Source organism: Dasypus novemcinctus, chromosome 23 (assembly GCF_030445035.2).
Source record: "Dasypus novemcinctus isolate mDasNov1 chromosome 23, mDasNov1.1.hap2, whole genome shotgun sequence".
Classification (NCBI taxonomy): Eukaryota; Metazoa; Chordata; class Mammalia; order Cingulata; family Dasypodidae; genus Dasypus; species Dasypus novemcinctus.
The window spans coordinates 12396980-12418285 of record NC_080695.1 but is presented as its reverse complement, the minus strand read 5'-3'; the positions used below and the strand labels follow the sequence as shown (position 1 = coordinate 12418285).

Here is a 21306-nt window from a genome sequence, read left to right as displayed (position 1 = left end):
ATAGAATTGGCTGCTACTTAAAAATTAAACCAGCCCAACCAGTTTAGGAAATCGCAGGTGAATATCCCTTCAATAACTAAGAGTTGCAACCTGACCACCTGGCATTTACTGGGGTGTTGCCAGGCTGGTAAGCCACTTTAATTTTCTTTTTTAACTAAGTCTTCTAGGATTTAAGCCAGAGTATGAAGATGGCCCTGGAACCTTAAACTATACCATTTAGAAAATGGTCTTGGAAATCGTGGAGAATATATTAACAGCAATAACCATTTCTTAGGGTTAATTTTCAGCCTCCATTCTGACAGTGTACTTATATCTACCTGCTACTGAGTATTGTTTCAAAGAGGTTATCAGAATTTCCCAATTCATGTTCTAGAAATGAAAGTTTTCCTCTCTTTACCACAAATAAAGCTGTAACTATGCATATGAAAGACAACTTAATCAATGAATAAAATAGCTGCTTCAAGATCAAAGCTCATAGGAGGCTCATAACCAACCAGAGGAACACTTGTCAGAGCAGCAGTTCAGACAAAAAAATTGATCAAAGGAGTCGTCCTGTAGCACAAGTGCTCCATTTTCTCAGAGAGTTGTGCTTCTACACAAACTGTCCTCCCAAATCACATAACTTTAGACTATGACTGTGTGGTTTGTCAGGCACTAGAGGCACAAGTGCAACAAAACTGCCAGAAGGGTGCACTTGCCTGGGGGACAGTCTGAGCTCCAGTTAGTTTTCAGAAAATGGCAGATGTCCCCATTGATAAAGGCTCCAAAAATAAATCCTCTCTATTGAGAAAATCACAGTTACCTTGGCAAAGTAGTCAACTTTCACCTATCTTGTTCTCTGACTTCTTCTGGAAAAAAGTAATGCCCAAAGTTTTCATTCCCCTAAGAATTTTGCCATTTATATGTCCAAGCAGTATAAAGGAATTTGACTACTTATAAACGTATCTTTACTTTCATTGTATAAGTCTCAAAAGTCAGCCAATTTCCAGGGATGGCAAAAGTGGCAAATTAAAGAAAGAATGTTTAGATTTAGCTACACTCAGGAAAGTAGTTGTCCTACATTGCTAAAATATGGCCTGTGGATTAATTTTGTTGAGATGTTAAATTGAGTACAGAGTCAGCTATGGGCAAAGACACTAAGGTTTTCACTCATTCTAACACTCTAATTTATAGAAGAAAACACGTCAAATATCTGAGCCAATCTTTATGCTTCATCAAGTCTCCTTAGAGGTTATCATCCAAACCTAGGAAACTTGTTACAACCAGAAAAAGAATGAAATATTAATATTTGAAGAGTTAGTTGTGTTCTTCATAAATCGATTGCTTTTCAAGTTCCCCTCCCTGAAAATCAGAGCACTCAGAAAAAACCACCGTGAATCTTAAAATCGGTTTAATAGCTCCATTTGTAACCAAAACAAACAACCCACAGGCTCCCATTCAAACTTAATTCCTCCCTAGGGGTAACTATTTAAACAATTCCCACTAAAAGAAATTCTCTTTTAAAAAGAATAAAGGATTAGGGGAAAAATATTGAAAGATTAAAGTGAAGTTCAATAGACTAATGAAAAATAGTATGCTTTGTAAAGAAATACAAACTACAGTACAATGTAAATAAAATATACCTATGGGTAAACATTTTGAGGAAGCAAAAGTAAATTTAACAAGCAATTTTCTGCCGTTTATTATTATTGGAATAATGAAAATGCTCTAGTAATGACAGAAGTAATGAATGCAAAACTATGTGATTATACCAAATACTGCTGATTGTACACTTTGGATGGATTGTATGCTTAATATGTATTAATAAAATTGTTTTTAAAAAACTTTTAAAGAAAAAACAACAACAGAAGCCCCTGCCTTCCCCGTCTCCTCCGCAGCTCCTATTGCCTGTCCTTGGTTGGGTCTTCACAGCCCAATCCCTTTTCCTCTCTGCACTTTCTCCCTTAGCAAACATGCAAACTCCCCTGTCTTTAAGCAATTATTGTCTTCCAAATTTGACTGCTAGTCCTATTCCCCCTCCTAAACTCCAAACCTACATCTGCATATGGAAGCCCCACTGGCATCTCAAAATCAGCACTTTCAACCCAGAATTCATTAGTCAAAGCAACTGGACAAGGCACTGAAATCAGAATAAAAACTGGAAAAGGAGATAAAAGTACCATATGCCAAAGAAATGACTGTATAAGTGGAAAATCCAAGAAATATATAATTCCATTTATATCATGGGCAATAATGGGGCAGGAGAAAGAGGTAGAGGTCGTGTAGGAAAGTTTCTTTAAGGATTATAAAATATTTCTTTCAGTGGGAGGCTGAAAATAGTAATTTGTGAAAACCCAGAAGACTAGTCCTCCTACGTAAAATGGGGCCAGGATTCTTGAAAATCTCGTTTTTGCTGGTACAGATCCAGCAGTGACCTGTGAAAGAGAGCAAACTACTCTTAAATGTGTGTGGTAGTATTGACCTAATATATCCACAACAACTGCCACTGGTTCATTACTCCTGTACAGTTTAATCAACATTAAGACACTATTTTTGAGCTGAATAATATAGTACTGATACCCTGAATCACAGAAAGGTAGAAAGATCATCTAAAAACAGAATACGGAATTTCAAGAATACCTGTCTATGAAATCACATCTAAAAAAATAACTCAAAAGATGACTACAGAACTGCACAATTTCTTCACAGGCAACTAGTCTCAGTCCTCAAACAGGATATCTGGCTACAATTTCAAGAAATCTGAGAAACAGCATCTCCTCACCATAAAAAAAAATAAGCAAAACATTTGAGACACACCAAGTATGTGAAAATCATTAGCCTTGTGATAATTATATTTATAATAAAAACTATTTTAAGAAACAATTTATCTTCAATCACAGGGTGAAAATATGTACTTGGTCCCATAAAAGAGAGTAGATAAAAGATGCAAAGCTTTAATAGTAATTACACTGAAGCAGGTATGCAAAATAGAAATTTAATTTTTTATGTACTATATGACAAATGTAAAAACTATGAGTAGTACAACTGAACACATTTAAGAGAAGAGCACTTTGCTTTTGTTCACAGATCGCTGCCATACTTACACCAGCAGGCACGAGATTTTGAAAAATCCTGGCCTTATTTTACCTTAGAAGAGTTCAGTCTTCTGGCTTCTCATAGTTACTGTTTTCTGCCTCCTACTGAAAACAATCTGCCATCTCCTGTTTATTCTGTTACCCGGTTATATGCATACTATTACTAAAAGTGGAAAACTAAAATGCCTAATGGACTAGTCACGGACAAAGTAAATACCTGAGGATGGAATTCCTATCCAGAGGCTGCAAGGGAGACTCCTAGATCCTGTTGCTACTTCTTGAATACTTTTATAGAGTGTCAGTTTTTTCCCACCCTGCCCTTTCCTTTACTGAATTTTCATACAATGAGTCTGCCATGACCATCACCGGATATAGGAAGAACAACAAAAAAATTACAGCTGGATCCCGTATTAGTCTCAGCTGCTGAGGTTAAATTTTTAAAAAGCCAATAGCAAAGTGTTGAGAGTGGGAAGAAGTAAAAGGAAGAACTTGTTCCTGAGAGGTTGAAGGTTTGTTCTTCATCCAAGGCTGTGTTCCCAGTTCTAGAACTCATTTCTTTGAAAAGCCTTGGCCAAATATTAAAATAAAATCCTTACTATGTTAACCCAGATAACTAATCATCTCCACATGGGTGTAGGTTTAATAAACCGCTGTGTATATTTGTTCCAAGTTCACCCACTCACATATTTCACTGATATCTGAGCCTTTGGTCTAACTTTAATTACCAATTTAATCCACATTTACCAAAGAACAAGAAAGAAAAGTGAATGATTTTGACTAGAATCAAGTAGTTGATTTTAACATTTCTTATAATAAAAAGTGACACTAAAGAAACCAAAGCATTAATCTCTTCTGCTTAAACATCTCATTTGTCCTATAAAATGCAAAAAATATTAGACAACAGACATGGGTTCTTAAAAAAAAAAGTCAATGGCACACAACAATTTAAAAGACTGAAGAGATACAGCTCCATACAAGGTATGAACCTTGATTAGAGCCTCAACAGGCGAGAAAACAGCTATAAAAGACATTTGGGGACTCAAAGGGAAAAGCTGAATTTGGACTACATGTGAAATGATTTTGTGGAATTATGGTTAATTTTCTTAAGTATGATAATAGATGTAGTTATGTAGGATAATATCCTTCAGAGACAAATGCTAAAGTATTTTGGGATAAAGTTTTATGATGTTTGCAACTTACTTTCAAATGGTTCTGATTTTTTAAATTGTAATATACATTAAAGAGAATGTGCACTGTCGTGCCGAAAATAAAACAAAAAAGAAAGCAAATGAGCAAAATGTTAGCAATTGGAGAATTCAGGTGAAAAGCACAAGGGCATTAATCCTACTATTCTTTCAACTTTCCTGCAAAATAAAAAGTTGGGGGACCTATCTCATACCATATGCAAAACTCAACTCAAAATGGATCAAAGATCTAAATAGAAAAGTAAGAACTGTAAAACTTCTAGAAGAAAGTGAGGGGAAGAATCTTCGGAACCCTGTGCTAGGCAATGGTTTCTCAGACTTTATAACCAAAGTACAGCAACGAAAGAAAAGATAAATGGTAATTCACCAAAATTAAACATTTCTGTGCAAAGGACTTTACCATGAAAGCAAAAAGATATTTCATGGAAGAAAATATTTGGAAACAACATATCCAGTAAGAGTTTAATATCCAGAATATAAAAAGAAATTCCTCAACTCAACAACAAAAAGACAAATAAAAAGACAAATTACAAAATGGGCAAAAGACCTGAATAGGCATGTCTCCAAAGAAGATATACAAATGACCAAAAACCAAACGAAAAGATGCTCAACATCATTAGCCATAGGGAAATGCAAATCAAAACCACAATGGGGAAAGCGGATGTGACTCAAGTAGTGGAGCACCTACCTACCACATGGGAGGTCCCAGGTTTGGTTCTAGTGCCTCCTAAAGAAGATGAGCAAGAGAGCAAGCTGGCACAACAAGATGATGCAACAAGGAGACACAGGAGGAAACACAACACGAGACACACAAGCAGGAAACGGAGGTGGCTCAAGAGATAGGGCTTCTCCCTCCCTCCCGGGTTCAGTTCCCAGTCCCTCCTAAAAGGAAGACGAGCAAACACAGAGAGCACACAATGAACAGAGAGAGAGAGCAGATAGCAAGCCCAAAGAAGGGGGGACGGGGACAAATAAATCTTTAAAAAAAAAAAGAAACCACAATGGCATACCATTTCACAATTTCACACCCATTAAAATAGCTACTTTTTTTTTTTAAAAAAAGGAAAATTACAAGTGTTGGGAGAGGATGTAGAGAAACAGGAACACTCATTCATTGTCAGTGGGAAATGTAAAATGGTGCAGCCACTGTGGAAGACACTTTGGCAGTTTCTCAGAACATTAAGTATAAGATTATCACACAACCTGGCAATCCCACTTCTAGGTATACAACCAAAAGAACTGAAAGCAGGGACTCAAACAGATATTGGCACACCAATGTCCATAGCAGCATTATTCACATTAGCCAAAAGGTGGATGTAACCCAAGTGTCTATTAACAGATGAACGGATACACAAAATGTGGTATGTACCCACAATGAAATATTGAGCTGTAAAAAGAAATTAAGTTCTGATACATGTACCAACATAGATGAACCCCGAAGGCATCATGTTGAGTGAAATAAGCCAGACACAAAAGAACAAAAATCTATGATCTCACTGATAGTCCAATAATTAGAATCTAGAATATAGGTTATCAGGGGATGGTGTGGGGCTAGGGAATGGGGAGTTAAGCTTAAAAGGTACAGACTTTCTATTTGGGTTGATCATAAAGTTTTGGTAATGAATGGTGGTGATGGTAGCACAACATTCTGAATTATATATTTGAATGTGGTTAAAAGGGGAAATTTTAGGTCTTAGGTATGTTACTAAAATAAAATTTCTTAATCCATGGAACCACACAATACAGTGAATCCTAAATTAAACCATGGACTACAGATAATAGCACAATTATAAAAATGTGCTTTCATCAATTGTAACAAATGTAGCAAATCAACACAAAATATTACTAACAGGGGAATATGGGAACATTGTATTTTATGCACCATTTTTCTGTAAACCCATAACTTTTCTAAAGGAAAAAAAAAAGAAAAAGCTGGGATAAAAGATACAAATAAAACTATTGCCAAACATCCGTTACTCCTAAACCCAAATTTACAACAGTTTACAATCAACCACCATCCGCACATAGTATGTAAATGTGGATGAGTTTATTACACTGAAGATTAACAATTTGCCTGCTTACTAATTGTTTAGGATTTCTGTTAAATTCTTCATACAAATTATTTTTCTTGTTTTTTTTTGTAATGTCCATTTTACACAAGAAAATTAAAGCTTAGGGAGATCATTTAACTTACACAAAGTACAAGGTTAGAAGTACCAAAGCGGCATATATATATATAGTTACTTAAAAATATGTAAACACCAAATACATCAGGTTCAAATGCTTTATAAAACTTATTTAAGCACACAGAAAGTAGAGACACAAATTGTCAGGAAAAAAAAGACTAACATTAGAGTTATTTTCTGCCTTGAACTGAGAAAATTATTGGAAATATCCTCCACGGCTGACCTGACATAGGAAACAGGCAAAGGCTGGGAAATCATAATTCCTTCAGACGTCAGAGAGAAAAGGGGGGTCCATCCAATCCCAGAAGAAAAACGCTACTTAGCACAGCATGGCGGCACGGTTCTAACATAAGCCACCCCAACAAAATCGACAGCCAAGAAGCACGGCCCACCAGGGCACTGCGATGGTCACAGGGTTTCAGCTCCTGATAAGCTGATGGGGTGACAAGGATGGACAGAAGGAAGGACGTACATGTTGGGGACACCTGGAAAAAAAGATCTTTCATAAAACAACCAGAAACAGTCTCTAATAAAAGCAATAACTATACTCAAAGACATGGCCCCTCTCCTCTCCAGCACTGGGAAAAGACCCCTAGGATGGCCTCACCACCAAGCCAGGCCTTTAATTCCTTTTACACATGAAAGTTGGGATGACCCTGAAAACTGTCCATTAAGGAAATGGCTCTCCTGAAATTCCCTGTCACTAATCTAGCCAACCATGTTTCTTGACAGCTAAAGCCAAGATAAAACCAACTCTGCCAAGCCATGAGGGAACTTCTTTCAGAAGCTTCTCTCCAAAGCCAGTCAGCAGACTGTACCCTTGGGCAGGACACCTGGCAAGGCCCGTGCCAAGCCTCCAGGTGGCTGGAAGCACTAGGGGAAGGGAGTTTTCTCTGAAGAGCAAAACTCCTTTTTGATCTACCTCAAACCTTTACAGATGAACTAGGAAGGGGAGATGAAAAGTTTGCTCTAGAACTAGTCCAAACACCTCTGAAATAGACTTGTCTTCATTATCTTGTGGTGTAGGATAGCCTGCTGCTGGCCAAGATCATCATTATTCCCAGGAAGATGGCAAAGACAGGAGGCCCCAGACTCATCTACTGCAGAGGGGAAAAAAAGAGGGGAGGGGGCGGACAGGACGCAGGGGAAGAGAGAGTTAAATCTTAAAACCAAATGTCTAAGCACTAACAGCAGCAGAACCCAAGGGAAACATCTCGGCTTATGTTCTTTGCAGACACACTTAAAAAAAAAAATTAATCATGTTCTGAATGTCCAGCCAAATTATTGGGCACTCATGAGGCAGAACAACTACTGGGGGAGCCAAACGAGGGTGGGATACACAGCTTGCAATCCAGAGGGAAAACCTCTGCTCCCCGTCTGCTTGTCATCAGAAGTGAGCAGGATGTAGGGTATTTTAAGACACAAGTCTCACCACAGAAAGGAAGGGAAAAACACATTTGACTTTCTTTTGTAAAAATAAAAAAACCTCATATAACCATTTGACTAGTATACAGCTTAACTACTATTTTAAATGAAACAGCCATAGCAGTAGCTCTGTGATTCCGGAAAATATGCATTATTTTAGAAGAATATCCAATATTAAGATTCTTTTTACATAAGGCAATGAAAGGCATCATTTTTTCCTCAAAAGGTTATTGCTGTCAAAAGTGCGGTCATATGGTGAACCAAAGTCTACAATCACTTGTCCTCCCACCCTTGGGAAATGCCGCCTCATCATGTGAATATGCCAAATGTTTAAAAGACTCTAAAACTTACAATTTTCCCATACTCTAACACAAACAAAAAAAGAATTCATTTGTCTGGTTCTTTCTCCATTCAAAAAAATTTTAATCTAATTATTGAAACTTGGAAAAGAACATTCTTGGTCATTTTATTTCCTTTCTGCTAAGAACTAAAAGGAAGTCCTGTCTTCTAATGGCATATTAAATTGCCATTGTCTGCCCCTTTCAATTACTGCATTTTTCTAAATATTTCTGTGTTAAAATATAAAGATTTTCCAAATGGAATTCCTACTGGATTTGTGAAACACATGAAAATATAATTCGTTTTATTAAAAGTTGGAGGGGAAAAAAAGCTGGCAAGTGTTACTCTCAAAAAGAAAATATACCCTAGCTCAGGTCTTAGTATGATAAATACACATGCCTAAAGAATACTCATTATGGAAGAGAAAACATGTTTTTCTCTTCTGCACTCTAATCATGAGACCCTTTATGGCCTGGAGTTAAGCCTATCTGCAGTTACAGTTTGCATCAGTCAGGAAGCCTTCTGTTCCAAGTTACAGTACACCTTTACTCAACCATTTAAACAAGGAGGCTATTTATTGTCCCACATGACAGGAAGTCTGGAGATAGGGAGACTCCCAAGTCGGTTAAATTCAGCAACTCAACAGCACTGCCAAGGATCCAGAATGAGGGTTTGGAATCTGGGGCTACTTCCATCACTGATGAAAGACAGCTATCCAACCAGGCACACACAACTCCACCCTAAGAAGAGGGACTGTTTCTTCCTTGTATACATATATTTTTTTTAAGTGGAAGAACCTTTGCCAGAAGTTCCCCTGTAAACTGCCCTCACATCTCATTGGCTAACTTGGGTCATACACCCATTTACCCCTTTCAGTTCATAGCGTGCCCTTCCCCCAGTGGGCAGATACCTGAACAAACCAGGGTTCCCTAAGCAAGAAGGAAAGGGAGGATGGATTTGCAACAGGGATCCAGCAGTGTCTGCTACAGAGTCAAACATGGCTTTAACAATGACTACCAACTACATGGCAGTGGGCAAAAGAGAAACGGGACAAACACTCCTTTTGTTTCCCCCTAAAAAACCTAGACCCCATTTTATGGTTTCAGATCAAGAATTTTCATCTAAAAGTCATATTTTCTAGGGAGAAAAATATATGTTTTAATTCTACCAGCTATGCTACACCACTTAAATCAACTAAGAAACAACTAAATAGTTTTTGCTTTAATGAACCCTCATATTATCAAGTTGTGGTTTTAAAGATCCTCTAGAATGTAAAATAATAAATGCAACCCAGATGTTCACTAAAAAATGAAAACAAGACTGTTTTTACTTCATAGCAACCAAATAGGTCAACTCGTTTCCTCCTCCAGAGAATTCTCAGAGGACTACAAACTCTACTCAGAGTACGTGTTTCATATGTATCTGTCTGCAGGAAAAAAAGGAAACTCCACTGTCCAAAATAAATGAAGAATATTATATGTTCTCATGAAAGTGAATTAGAAAACTGCAGAAAGGCTGTCTGCACATTGCCAAACATCTGTATGAAAACTGAAAAACAATTTCCACTCATCTGGATATTGGGAAATACTCTTCAGTCATCATTACAACGTTTATTGTTACAGCAAATTGCTATTGTTTTTATTTATTAACTATAGGAATAAGTTTTTTAAGAAGAGTACGATAATTTATAAAGGAACCTAAAGGCTTAAGATAAGAACTTTATTTTCTATTTGAACAGTTTTCCTGGTAACTTATTGAAAACTAAGTCAACTAAAGGAGCAAATTTGGCCTATCAAAGTATACTGCAAACTCTTAGCAACTGAATTGACTCAGGTGAGTCTTTTCTAATATTTACATAATACTGAAAGATATTTATCCAAAATAAATGCTTGCTTATTTAAGTTGTCTCTAGCCAAATTATAAAATAATACAGAATCTCCTATCTATGCTATGGCACATCAGTTGGGGAACTGACATTAACTGTGAAAAGCTCTTAAGTTAACTTAAAAAATCAGGTTAGACATTCGTGTATTTTCTACTCTCATTTAAATTATGTACTGTTTTCCCACAAATTCAAAGTATTTCATTATTTTAAGTAGCTTTTAGGGTACTCTGGCAAAATCTTTTTTTCACTGCATTTCAGTTCAAAAGTTTGAATAGTCCTAGCTTACAAACTGATAAACTGCTTCCTAAAGGATCTCCCAATAATTTTTAAAAACTAATCTACCTCCCCAAAGTTATTCATACTAAGACAATGAGCCTGCAAACAGCATTACTGTTCTAAACTCACCTGCTATAAACTTTTGGTCCTCTCTCAAAACAACTTACTGAGAAATGTTTAGTGGCAAAACCAGCCTTCCCCCACTGAGTTCCCACTACTCTGACCTCCGGCTCTTCTAATAACAAGCCAAAGTCCTCCAGGTAAGGGCCAAGGTGCCTGCTACCCCTTCGGCCAGGCCTAGCCCTGCTCCCACCCACTCCCTAACTCACTCTGATCTAGTTTGCTCCCAACCTTGCCTCCAAATCCAACAGAGCTCCTCTATCCTCATTTCGGTCACCCTCTCAAGAGCATTCAACCTAGCTGTCCACTCTCCCTTCTTAAAACACTCCCTCCTCCCTTCACTTCTGCAATGTCACACAGTCTTCAAGGTTTCCTCGATCTCGCTGTCCCCCTTCTCAGTCTCCTTTGCTGCCTTGCCCTCAGTCCTGTGATTCTTCTCCTCTCTCCCCTAGGTGATCCAAGCCATACCCATGAATTAAAATCTTTCAATTGTTTGTCTCCTACCCAGATCGGCCTTCTAAGCACAGATTCCCCACACAGCCAGCTGCCTACCTAACAGCTCTACTTGGATATCTCATGGACAAGTCAAATTTTAAATAAAAAACAGAAGTCTTTAGATTCTACTTCTATCAAAAGCTGATTTGTTTGCTGCAGACCAACCCTTCTGCCAAGAACAATTTAAAAAACTGAACCAATCATAAAAAACAATTGTTTAAAGACATCGGAGAGCTGCCAAAGCAGTCAAAGACTTAGGGGGCCAAGATGCCAGACAGAAAGGAAATGCAGAGAGGTGAGCCCAAGAGTCAAGGCACATTTCTTCTGGAGGTATTTAGAAAAAATAACGTCTATGTAATAACATGGACCATCTCAAATGCAGACTGCAGACTACTGCATACAGTAGGAAAACATCATTTTTATAATTTTTTAAACAAACCAAGAACAAATGTGTGCTAATCGACACACACATTTATATATCTGCTGAAGTATTAAAAATATCTAGGAGGGCCTCACGTCAAATTCATAATGGTTGTCTCCAAGAAATATGAAAGGAAGGAGGGGACAAAAATGACTTCAACTTTTTTCAATATTTAACATTTACGGAAGGCCTCCCGTGCACCAAGCAGCACTCTTGGTCCCAGATACAGCGGTGCATAAAAGCAGACAATATTCCTGCTTTCATAGTACTTACATTCTAAGAGAGAAGAGACAGACACATAATAGGTAAGAAGCCATAAGTGCTAAAAAGAAAAATAAACCTGGGAAGTGGGGGAGGATGGTAACAGGGTGTTATTTCAGACAGGATGGCCAAGGAAGACCTCTATGATCAGAAGACGTTTGAAAAGAAACCTGAATGAAGGGAGCATTGGCCTGCAGAGCACCAAGGGAAAGCCACTGGAAACAGGAATACGCTTGGCAAGTTCAAGGAGTAGCAAGGAGACCCGTAAGGCTGGAATGGCAAGGTGAGAAGAGTGACACAGAAATGTCAAAGAGACAACTGTAGACTGGTGGGTAGGGGGGTGTTTCAGCAACAGTCCCCAAGGTAGGACTGGTTCTTATATTTTTAAAAGGTTGTTAAAAAAAAAAAAAAAGGATTTGTGACAGAGACAGTACCTGGCCTGCAAAGTCTAACATTATTTCCCCTCTAGCCATTTTAGAGGGGAAAAAAAATTGCAGCAGCCAGGCCTAGAGTTTGAGGGAAGAATGGCACGATCTGTTTTAAAAGGATTACTAGCTGCTGTGGAAACAAGGATGAAAGCAGGGGGAACATTAGGAGGCCGTCTTATTTTCCCAGGGCTGCTCCAACAAACCAGTGGCTCAGAACAGGATTTCAGTGTCTCAGTTCTGGAGGCTCAGAGGCGACGTCAAGGTGTGGCAGGGCAGCACTCCTGACCGCTCTAGGGAGGGAAGACTCCCGCCTCGTCCAGCTTCCTGTGGTTTCCGCGTGCCACGGCTTGGAACTGCAAGCCTCCAATCTGCCTTCATCTTCTTCCAGCCTTCTGCCCTGGGACTGTGTGGCCTCTCCTCTTCTTGCAAGGACTCCAGGCTCTGGATTTAGGGCCGACCCTAATCCAGTGTGGCCTCATCTTAGCTAATTATATCTGCAAGGACTATTTCCAAAGAAAACCACATTTTCAGGTTCTGGATGGTCATGAATTATGGGAGGACGTTATTCAACCCACTGCAGAGGCTAATGCAAAAGAAATGAAGGATGTCACCTAAATTTTTTCCTGCGCAACTAGAAGAATGAAGTTGCCACATACTGATGGAGAAGACTTATTTTCAAAATCTAAAACAAATGTGCAAAACATTAACAGCTATTAATTCTCAATAATGGCAACACAAGTGTTTGCTTCATTATCTCTGTACATTTCTATGTTTTTATATTCATTGTTGCGTCTTTACATATATATAATCCTTCCATCCATTTTTATCCTTCCCCCAAACCACTAAGCCCCCCATAATTCTCTAACGAACCACTGCAACAGCTTCCTCACTGAGGTCCCCATTTCATCTCTCCTCCTCCTCCAATTCATTTGCCACAGTACCTAAGAAAACACCTCTTTAATAGGCAGGGTTGTCTAATGGTTAAAAAGAGAGCTTCTGGAGCCAGACTGCCTGGGTTCAAATCGCTGCTCCACCACTTGTCAGCTGTGTAATTTGGGGCAAGTTACTTAGCTTCCCTCTGTCTCTGTTTTCCCATCTGTAAATAGTGATGGTAACATTAAGTACCTAATAGGGTTATTGTGAAGTGTAAGTTAAGCCCTGTAAAGGATATAGGGCAGAACCAGGCACAGAGAAAGCATTATGTAAATATTAGCTAAAATTCTCCAAACGTAAACCAAATGTCACTTCCCTGTTTAAAATCCTTCAATGGCTTCACACACTTAGAATAAAATCTGAATTCCTTACTTACTGACAATGCCTCATAGCTGGCCTCTTCCTCTCTCTTCAAGCTCACTTCATGCCACTTCCCCCACGCATTCTGTTCAAGATACACACAAAGCTTCTTTCAATTCTCTAGACACAGATCTTCCCAGCGCCAGTCCCTTTCCTTCTGCTTGGCCTGCGGGGTGCTTCGCAAGACCTTCTCACCCTGTAGGATGTACCTGAAAGAATGTTTCCTCAAAGAGGCTTTCCCCTTGTTGAACCTTAAAGAGACTTTCCATGCAAATGCAAGCACTTGCTTTTTTAAAAAAAATTTAAAGAATTTTTAAAAACCAAAAATGGTAGTGGACTACGTGCATTTTCCTACATTTAGCATTTGTAATTTAAATGAGACGTCTGGAGCTCTTTCCTATCAATTCATAAGGAACTTCCTCATTCCTTTCTACGACTTCACCATCTGGATATTTTATGATTTATTTGAAGAGTCTTCTATTAATGGAAGTTCAAGTCATTTTCCATCCTTTCCTATTACAAGCAATGCGATGAATAATCCTGTACCTGTATTATCTCACACATGTACTATGTATATAGCTGCAGGTTAAATTCCTAGGATGGGTGTTGCTGCATCAAAGGATTTATGCACTTGTAATTTTAAAAGATACTGCTACATGCCCCCTGTATCTTTCGGGAGCCAACCAGAGAAAGTGAAGTCACTCTAAGTACTTGAAATCGAGGAAATTTAATACAAGGAATTGGTAACATAGGTAATGGAAAAGCTGAGGAGTCAAAGAGGAAATGGTGAGACAACCCAGGGATTAGCAACAGCAAGAAACTGCTCCCCCTCTAAAATGGGGGGGCCACAGGGAGGAGGTATTGCCAAGGTGAGAGCGGAGTGTTAGGGTCCCTGGGAGAAACGGAGCCAGAGAGGGCCTGACGGCGGGAGCCAGAGCCAAAAAGGAAGCAAGACAAATGCCAGAGACACTGTGTGCGGCAGGAGGAAAAGCTTCTCCCTCCCTCCTGCCGTCCAACCTCCCACGCCGGCTCCCACTGGCCAGACAGCCCCAAGCCAACACCCCCTGGGACTGGGGAATGGAGCCTGGCCTCCCCCCAGCAGAAGGGCAGGGAATGGGCCTGCAGGCCCAGAGGACAGAGGCTGGCGCTGCTTCCAGGAAGGCTGAAATGAAGCTACACTTCCACCGCAAGGAGATGCCTCACCAGCAGGCTGCCTTCAAACTTGGGGGCCATCATTTGTCTGACAGGTGAAAGACAGACTCAATACAGTTTTAATTTATATTCACTTCATAATGAGGGAGGCTGAGCACAAATTCAACCCTCAGCTACATGAATGGGGGTGGGGTGGCAAAGAGATTTGACATCATCTGCCCTGGACGCTCCATTAGGAACTTCAAACAGATTCCCAAACTGGTCATTAAGATGGTGGCAGTGGGCCAAAGTAGCCAGTCACCTTCCAAGTAGGGAGATACTCAGAATTGTTCTATTAAAACTGAAAGGCAAGAGTCCCAAAGGAATTAAAAATACCTTAACTATGCTCTGCACACATTATAAATAACAATGTGTTCTTGTAATCTTGTGCCCCCCACTTGTTCCTCCTTATAAACTGCCTTTCAACCATTCATATCACCATCCTCTCTCCTTATCTTGCATTGAAAGAATAATAAATACACCCTGAGCTAAAATTAAATTACAAAAACAGCAAATAGGGATCAATTTTGGCAGTCTTTTAAAATGAGCAACAAGATATTTTTGTCTTTGGCCTCTGCCATAACTATTTGACTAGTTTATTTATCTCAAGCTGAAAGTGACTCCCCTGATACAATTCTAAATTCTGTACTATACTCTAAAAATATACCCAAAAATGTTACTTTTACAATTGTCTGGCAATTGACTGATAACTGAAATTACCACCTTTCAAAGTGCTAAACTTTATTTTAAAAAACATGAATTTAAAGCAAAGTATTTCAAGAAAATCTAAATACATTAATGACAGTCAACTGTAAGGAGGTATGTTAACTTCAAAACTTCCAACAAGAGTTAAATGCTGAAGTACAAATTTATACAATAATCAATATATAGGTTCTTATTTCAAAACTTTGAAAAACACTTTCCCTTAATTCAAAAATAAACATTTATTCTAAGATTGCCAAACATTTTTAAAGGGTCTTCCACCAGACAATGGAGAAAGATTTTAATAAGCCAAATCAATAAAGATTACAAGTTGTTTTCCAGCACTGCCTGGAAAACATGCTGCCTGGCATTTTAGTAGGCAATCAATAAATACCTGTTCACCATTGAAAATCCTGTTGAATTGAATTACATGATATATAAAAACAATCACATGCCTTTCCCACTGTAGTTACTTTTTTTTTTCTTTTTAACAGCCCAAAGAAAGTTAAGACTCTTGGTATTTAATATCACCTTTTGTTATAGTATTCAAGATCTGTGAATTGCTCTGGTACACTGGTTTTTTTTTTTTTCCCTTCTTTACCTGCCTGTTACCTTCAAGTCACCTACAATTCTTTACTCACAGAGACCAAAGGACCTTTCAAACAAAATCACCAAGCCGAGCTTCCAAGTCAAAGGCTTAAATATTACAGTTATTTCTCTACTTTCTAAAAAGGAAAAACTGCTCTGCCGGTGGAGTTATCCAAATTGGGTAGGCAGGAAGCACCGCATCCACTGGGAATCCATCACTTAGAGTCCTGTCCTCGGACGGACAGCCTGGCTGTAGGAGGTTTTGCAACTGGGCTCTTTCTTTCCACAACACTTTCTTTCATGAACAACACACCCACTTGGTGTCACAGTGCAGTCCCTCGCTCTAACTATGAGAACTGAACTCTCCAAATGCCACCACTTGTGCCAACTTCCCACCACGCTCCTTGAAGCAAAAACAATTCCCTCCCTGCAGCAAGGAAGTTCTAGACAGCACCTTGATTAATTAAGCACTCTGTCCCGAACCTTCGATACTGCTGATTCTCACGGGAGCTGCTGGGGAGCCTGGAATGGGAATTTTCAAAACGCTCCCTCATTCCAATGGGTTTTGAATACAATTCGGTCTGTCCGGGGTGGGGGAAAGAGAGTCAAGGAGGGAGAGCTCTTTAGCTACCGTCTAAAGAACCGAGAACCTCAGCTCCCCGGGTTCCCGTACCATTACGAGCGTTAACCCTTTGCTTTCTGGAACAACGCCCCCCTCCGCAGGCAGGCACGTTCCTCGGCTTTATAAACGGAGTTCGCAGCGGCCCACGCCGGGACACAACGGCGGACTGCACGCCACCCGAGTATCGCGCGCCGCCGGCGAGTCCCCGCGCGAGAGCCCGCCACGCGGCCCGAGCCGCGCCGGGGGAGCCGCCCGCTTCCCGGGGCTGCCCGGCGCCTCGCCCGCGCGCTCGCGGCCGCGGCTCTGCCGCCTCCGAGCGCTCGCCCGACCCAGCCCCTGCCCCTCCGCGTTCAGGCACCGCCAGCGCCCACTTCGGACCCCGAAGCCCAGAGCGCTGTCACCGCGCTCAGCCCCTCCGCCCCTTCCCCCCGTTCCCCGCGGAGGACCCCCAGCCCCAAACTTTGCCTCCGCCCGGGAGCCGAGGCAGAGAGGGCTCGTCCAGACCCGGCGGCGGCTCGCGAGGGCGTGGACGCCCTTGGCGACGGGATGCGGGGAAGGTCGCCGGCCGGCGGCTGCCCGCCCCTCGCTGCGACCCCCGCCGCCCCGAGCCCCCGGCCGGCCCCTCGCTCGGGCCCGGCGGTGACCCCGGTCGGCGCCCCCAAAACCCCGCCTCGGGCTCCGGGCCCGGCGCGCCGCGGGCCTCGGGCGGGGTCCCGCCGACCCCCGGCCTGTCCCCTCAGGCCGGGGCCGGAGCCCGGCAGCCCCGGCCGCCCGCCGGGCGCGTCCGCGACCCTCAGCCCCGGGCCGCCGGCGGCCACACCTCCCACACTCACCGCCGCCGCCCTCGCCGCCGCCGTCCTCGTCCATCTTGACGCGACTCCCGCTGCCGGCGAGCGCGGGGCCGGCGGGCGAGGGGCCGCGGGCGGGGGGCGCCGCGGGGCCGGGGCGCGCGCGGGAGGCCGGCGGGGTCGCGGCCCGGAGCCTCCTCCGGCCGGGCGGGGCGCTCGCGCTCGGCGCCGCCCGCCGCCGCCGTCGTCACGTGACGCGGCGGGCCCCGCCCCCGGGCGCGATGGGCGGGGCCCCGGGGCGGCCGCCCGAGCCGGTCCCCGGCCCACGTGGGCGCCGCGCCCGGGCTCCCGCTCTGGCCCGCGTGGGAAGGGGCGCCGCGGGCCCGGGGGCCGGAGATGAGGACCCTCGACGACGAACCGCGCGTCGAGACGGCGCCCCCCGGCCCTGGCGGCCTGGGGCCAGAGGTGGGGTGTGAGGTGCACGAACGCTCCATCCTACAAATCCCGGGGGCGAGGGGCTCCTCTGCCCACGTGCGCTCAGGGGCTCAGGGGAAAAAAAGAACGTACGCCCCTCCCGCCCAAGAAATTGAAGGTCGCCGGGGCCTTCGGGATAATTCTAGTCTTTTGGCTTTCGGATGTATAATGGAGCCTCTCCTTTCTTGGCGATAAGCGTGCGCTTTAAAATGCACCACGTGTAAGGCTTATCAATGAATGTCATCATTAAGTGGGAACAAGTTGGGCACACCTGGGCCCAGCCCTCCGCGGGCTTTTGGGGAAGGGTGGCCAGTTCAGTCTCCTGATGCCTTTGGAATTTAGCTCTATTCTCCCTTGAAAAGCTGCCAGCTGCCCTGGATTTATCATGCAGACACACAGAGAAGAGAGGGCTCTGAATTCAATTTCCCAGGAGCACAGCCGGCGTCCAAGCACAGGTCTCCTAGGGAGAAGACGGTACATTGTGCCTCCTCCAAACCTGCCGTGCATTTTCCTCCCTCCACGTTTTGCTTCTAGTAACTCCCGCAGGATGACTGGATGTGGCCCCTCCCAGGCCTGTCTTGTTCATTTTGCATGAACTAATTGCGTTAAAGAAAAACAAACATTGTAATGGAGGAGATGATTCCTACCTAATATAATTTTCTAGCAACTGTTATATATTTACAAATGGCTCATGGAATCCAAGAAACCTGCTGTGGTCTATCAAAATGAACAGTTTTCACCTTTTCTTTCGAGGTCCTGGAATGATTCCAGACCTGAGTTGCATCTCCTAATAATCTCAAGCATTAAGCACGTGCATTCCGGTGCTGGAGCCCCCGGAGACACTTCTGGGTGCAGATAAGATGTTTGGCAGCTTATGTGACAAATGAGTAACAGAAAAGGGAGTCAGAAGACATAGGTTCAAGTTCCAGCCCACAAACTTGGCTTCCTGATCTTGTTCCTGTCAGCTTTATCTTGGAGATAACTATATAGTTACTGAGAAAAATGACAGCATACTCTGAACTGGATAAATGTGCTATGTGGAGTTTTGCACTCAACAATACTATCAATTATAAATGCTTGTCAATGTCAATTCCCAATTCTTTAGGTTTCTTGGAATGTGATCCACAGATGCTTCTCACAGAGTTTGAATTATTCAGTTCCAATTGTGGAATTCTTGACAAGTAAACAACTGTTTCTTGACCTCTGGATGATAACATCATGAAGATATCTAATAATTCTCTTTTTGATCTTGTCTCCTTTCTAGTAAAAATTCATCCAACCGTGACCACTGTAAAAAGGTAAAAATTGGCTCAAGAAACACACAATCAACCCTAGAAAGGAATGAAATTCTGATACATACTACACCAAGGATGAACTTGAACACATCACATTGAACAAAATGAGCCAGACAAGGAAGGACAAATACTGTATAATGCCACTTATGTGAAATATCCGGAATGGATAAATTCATAGCACAGAAAGTAGATTAGAGGTGACCAGGGGCCAGCGGGACACAGGGGAACGTAGAGTTATTCCTTGATGGGTATGGAGTTTCTGTTTGGGTGTTGAAAATGTTTTGGTAACAGATGATGGCAATGGTTGCACAACATTGTAATTGTAATGCTACTGAACTGTACACTTAAAAATGGTTAAAATGGCAAACTTTGTAATAAATAAGTGTGTGTGTGTGTTTCCACAATGCTTTTTTTTTTTTAAAGACACAGAAAATTCTGATTTGAATTAAAGGTCAAGATTTAGGAAGGCAGGATACTTCTCCCTGAGTTAAGAGCAGCTGCCCTTTTCTGAGCTACCATGTCCTTAAGACACAGGGGAACCCAGGGTCTTGCTCTCAGTAAGTCACTGTAAATTGCAGCTCTGATCTCCATGTAATCTAATTTGTGTCAGAATAAAGTATAGTCCATTTATTTGTAGGCAGATATTATATTATCCCCATAGTTAAGCCTGGGCCCCATTTCCACAAAGCCTGTAAAAATGTTGGAGGAAAAAAAGCTTAATTTTAATTTTTAAAAAACTTAATTAGGTACTGGGGCTGGGGATTGAACCCTGGACCTTGTATTTGGGAAGCTGGCAGTCAACCATGGAGCCACATAGGCTCCCCTGAGCTGGTTTTTTTGTTTGTTTGTTTGCTTGTTGTTTGTTTCATGTTTTGTTTTTAGAAGGCACCAGAAACCTCCCATTTGGGAAGCACGCACTCAACCACTTTAGCCACATCCGCTCCCCTCTATACTTTAATGGGGGGACTTAGAAGACTTCAGAACTTTCACAAGTGAAAGGAATTAATATCGAATGGGGAAATTTGATGTTTTAAGAAGAAGCATGTCCCAGCATCCCTCAAATCCCAGCACGATAGTGGTCCTCTAATCTGCTTACAAGCTGGCTGCACCCACGCATGGGAACACTAAAAATCTTGATGAGTCCACTAAGATTAGGCATCACTCTCTGTCTAGCTTATGTGTGGTTTACTTGGATGTTGAAAGTTTTATAAGTGAATTTGTAAGGAAAACTATTTATGTAACAGACATTTCTCCCAAGATAACAAGTATTGAAACCAAAGCCTTGTTGCAGTCATTCAATCAGACAATAAATATTTAGGCACCTGCTGTATTCCAGGCACTGTCCTAGGAGCTGGGAATATGATGATGAAAAGATAGATTCAATCTCTATCCTCATGATATAAATGGCCCAGAAGCAACATAGTCATTGAGCAAATAATGACAAAATAATTATGTCATCGTACTTTCGATGCCCTGCCCTACGCAGACTTTCCCACAGTGTTGCCTGTGCCGTGTGTATCGCGATGCTTGGCAGCCTGGAAGCTCCTTTGGGATGGAGACTGCAGCCTGTATTTATTTTTTCTCCACCACCCACTGCAGGGACAATCCAGGTCAAAAAAGAGAGAAAGCAGCAATACTTGTTGCAGCTGCTGGACCATCAAAAGTGGGGGACATTTTGAAAGCATGTTGAAACCCATTTATCAGCCCTGTGACCATTGCAGAAACAGTTTAAGAAATCTCGAATGTGCACATTCTGAGAAAGAAAGGTCAAAGAGACTTCTCGTTTAGACGTTCATCTCCATCGTTCAAGTGGAAGTCCATGAAATCGGACAGAAGTCTCCTCTCCCAGGGCTAAAGGCCACTCTCCCGGCGAAACCCTGCCAAGGCCGTTTTCTTCACACGTGGCCAGAAAGAGGCTGCCCAGGCTGCGTGAGCCACAGCTGCTTTCAGACCCTGCACCGGGCAGTTCCTGTCTCCTCTGATAACAGTCAGGCAGTGCAGACACAGCAGTGACCTCCAGCAGACCGGAACTTCAGCTAATCCGCTACATCTGCTCAGAGTTCTGGTCCACTCGGGCCAAGGCACAGGGAGGGGCCCTCTCGATGTAGGCTCACGGTCACGAAAGGAAAGTCATGTTTTCCGAAATCTAATTTCATATAGGAAAGAAAGCATCTCATTGGAATGGAGATGATCTTGTGCAGATTAGCACTCTCTGCTCGACCCGGACAAACAGCATCG

At 42.3% G+C, this 21306-nt stretch overlaps 1 protein-coding gene across 6 annotated transcripts in view; it reads right to left on the bottom strand.

Annotated features, from left to right (window-relative positions):
* Window positions 1-21306, bottom strand: part of CYTH3 (cytohesin 3) — a 160434-nt gene that overhangs the window by 72048 nt on the left and 67080 nt on the right. For 2 of the 6 annotated variants that reach the window (XM_071211136.1, XM_071211137.1), the window contains exon 1: window positions 15943-16159. The exons of 1 other annotated variant lie outside the window; for it this stretch is intronic. Coding sequence is in view for 3 of the 5 variants with exons in the window: in XM_058285768.1 (XP_058141751.1) it covers window positions 17345-17378 (34 nt within the window). In the remaining 2 variants the exon portion in view is untranslated. Of the gene's footprint in view, window positions 1-13424; window positions 13494-15942; window positions 16212-17344; window positions 17460-21306 lie in introns of those variants that run through there. 3 more of the 6 variants (XM_004459698.5, XM_058285768.1, XM_058285769.2) reach the window with 3 other exon arrangements.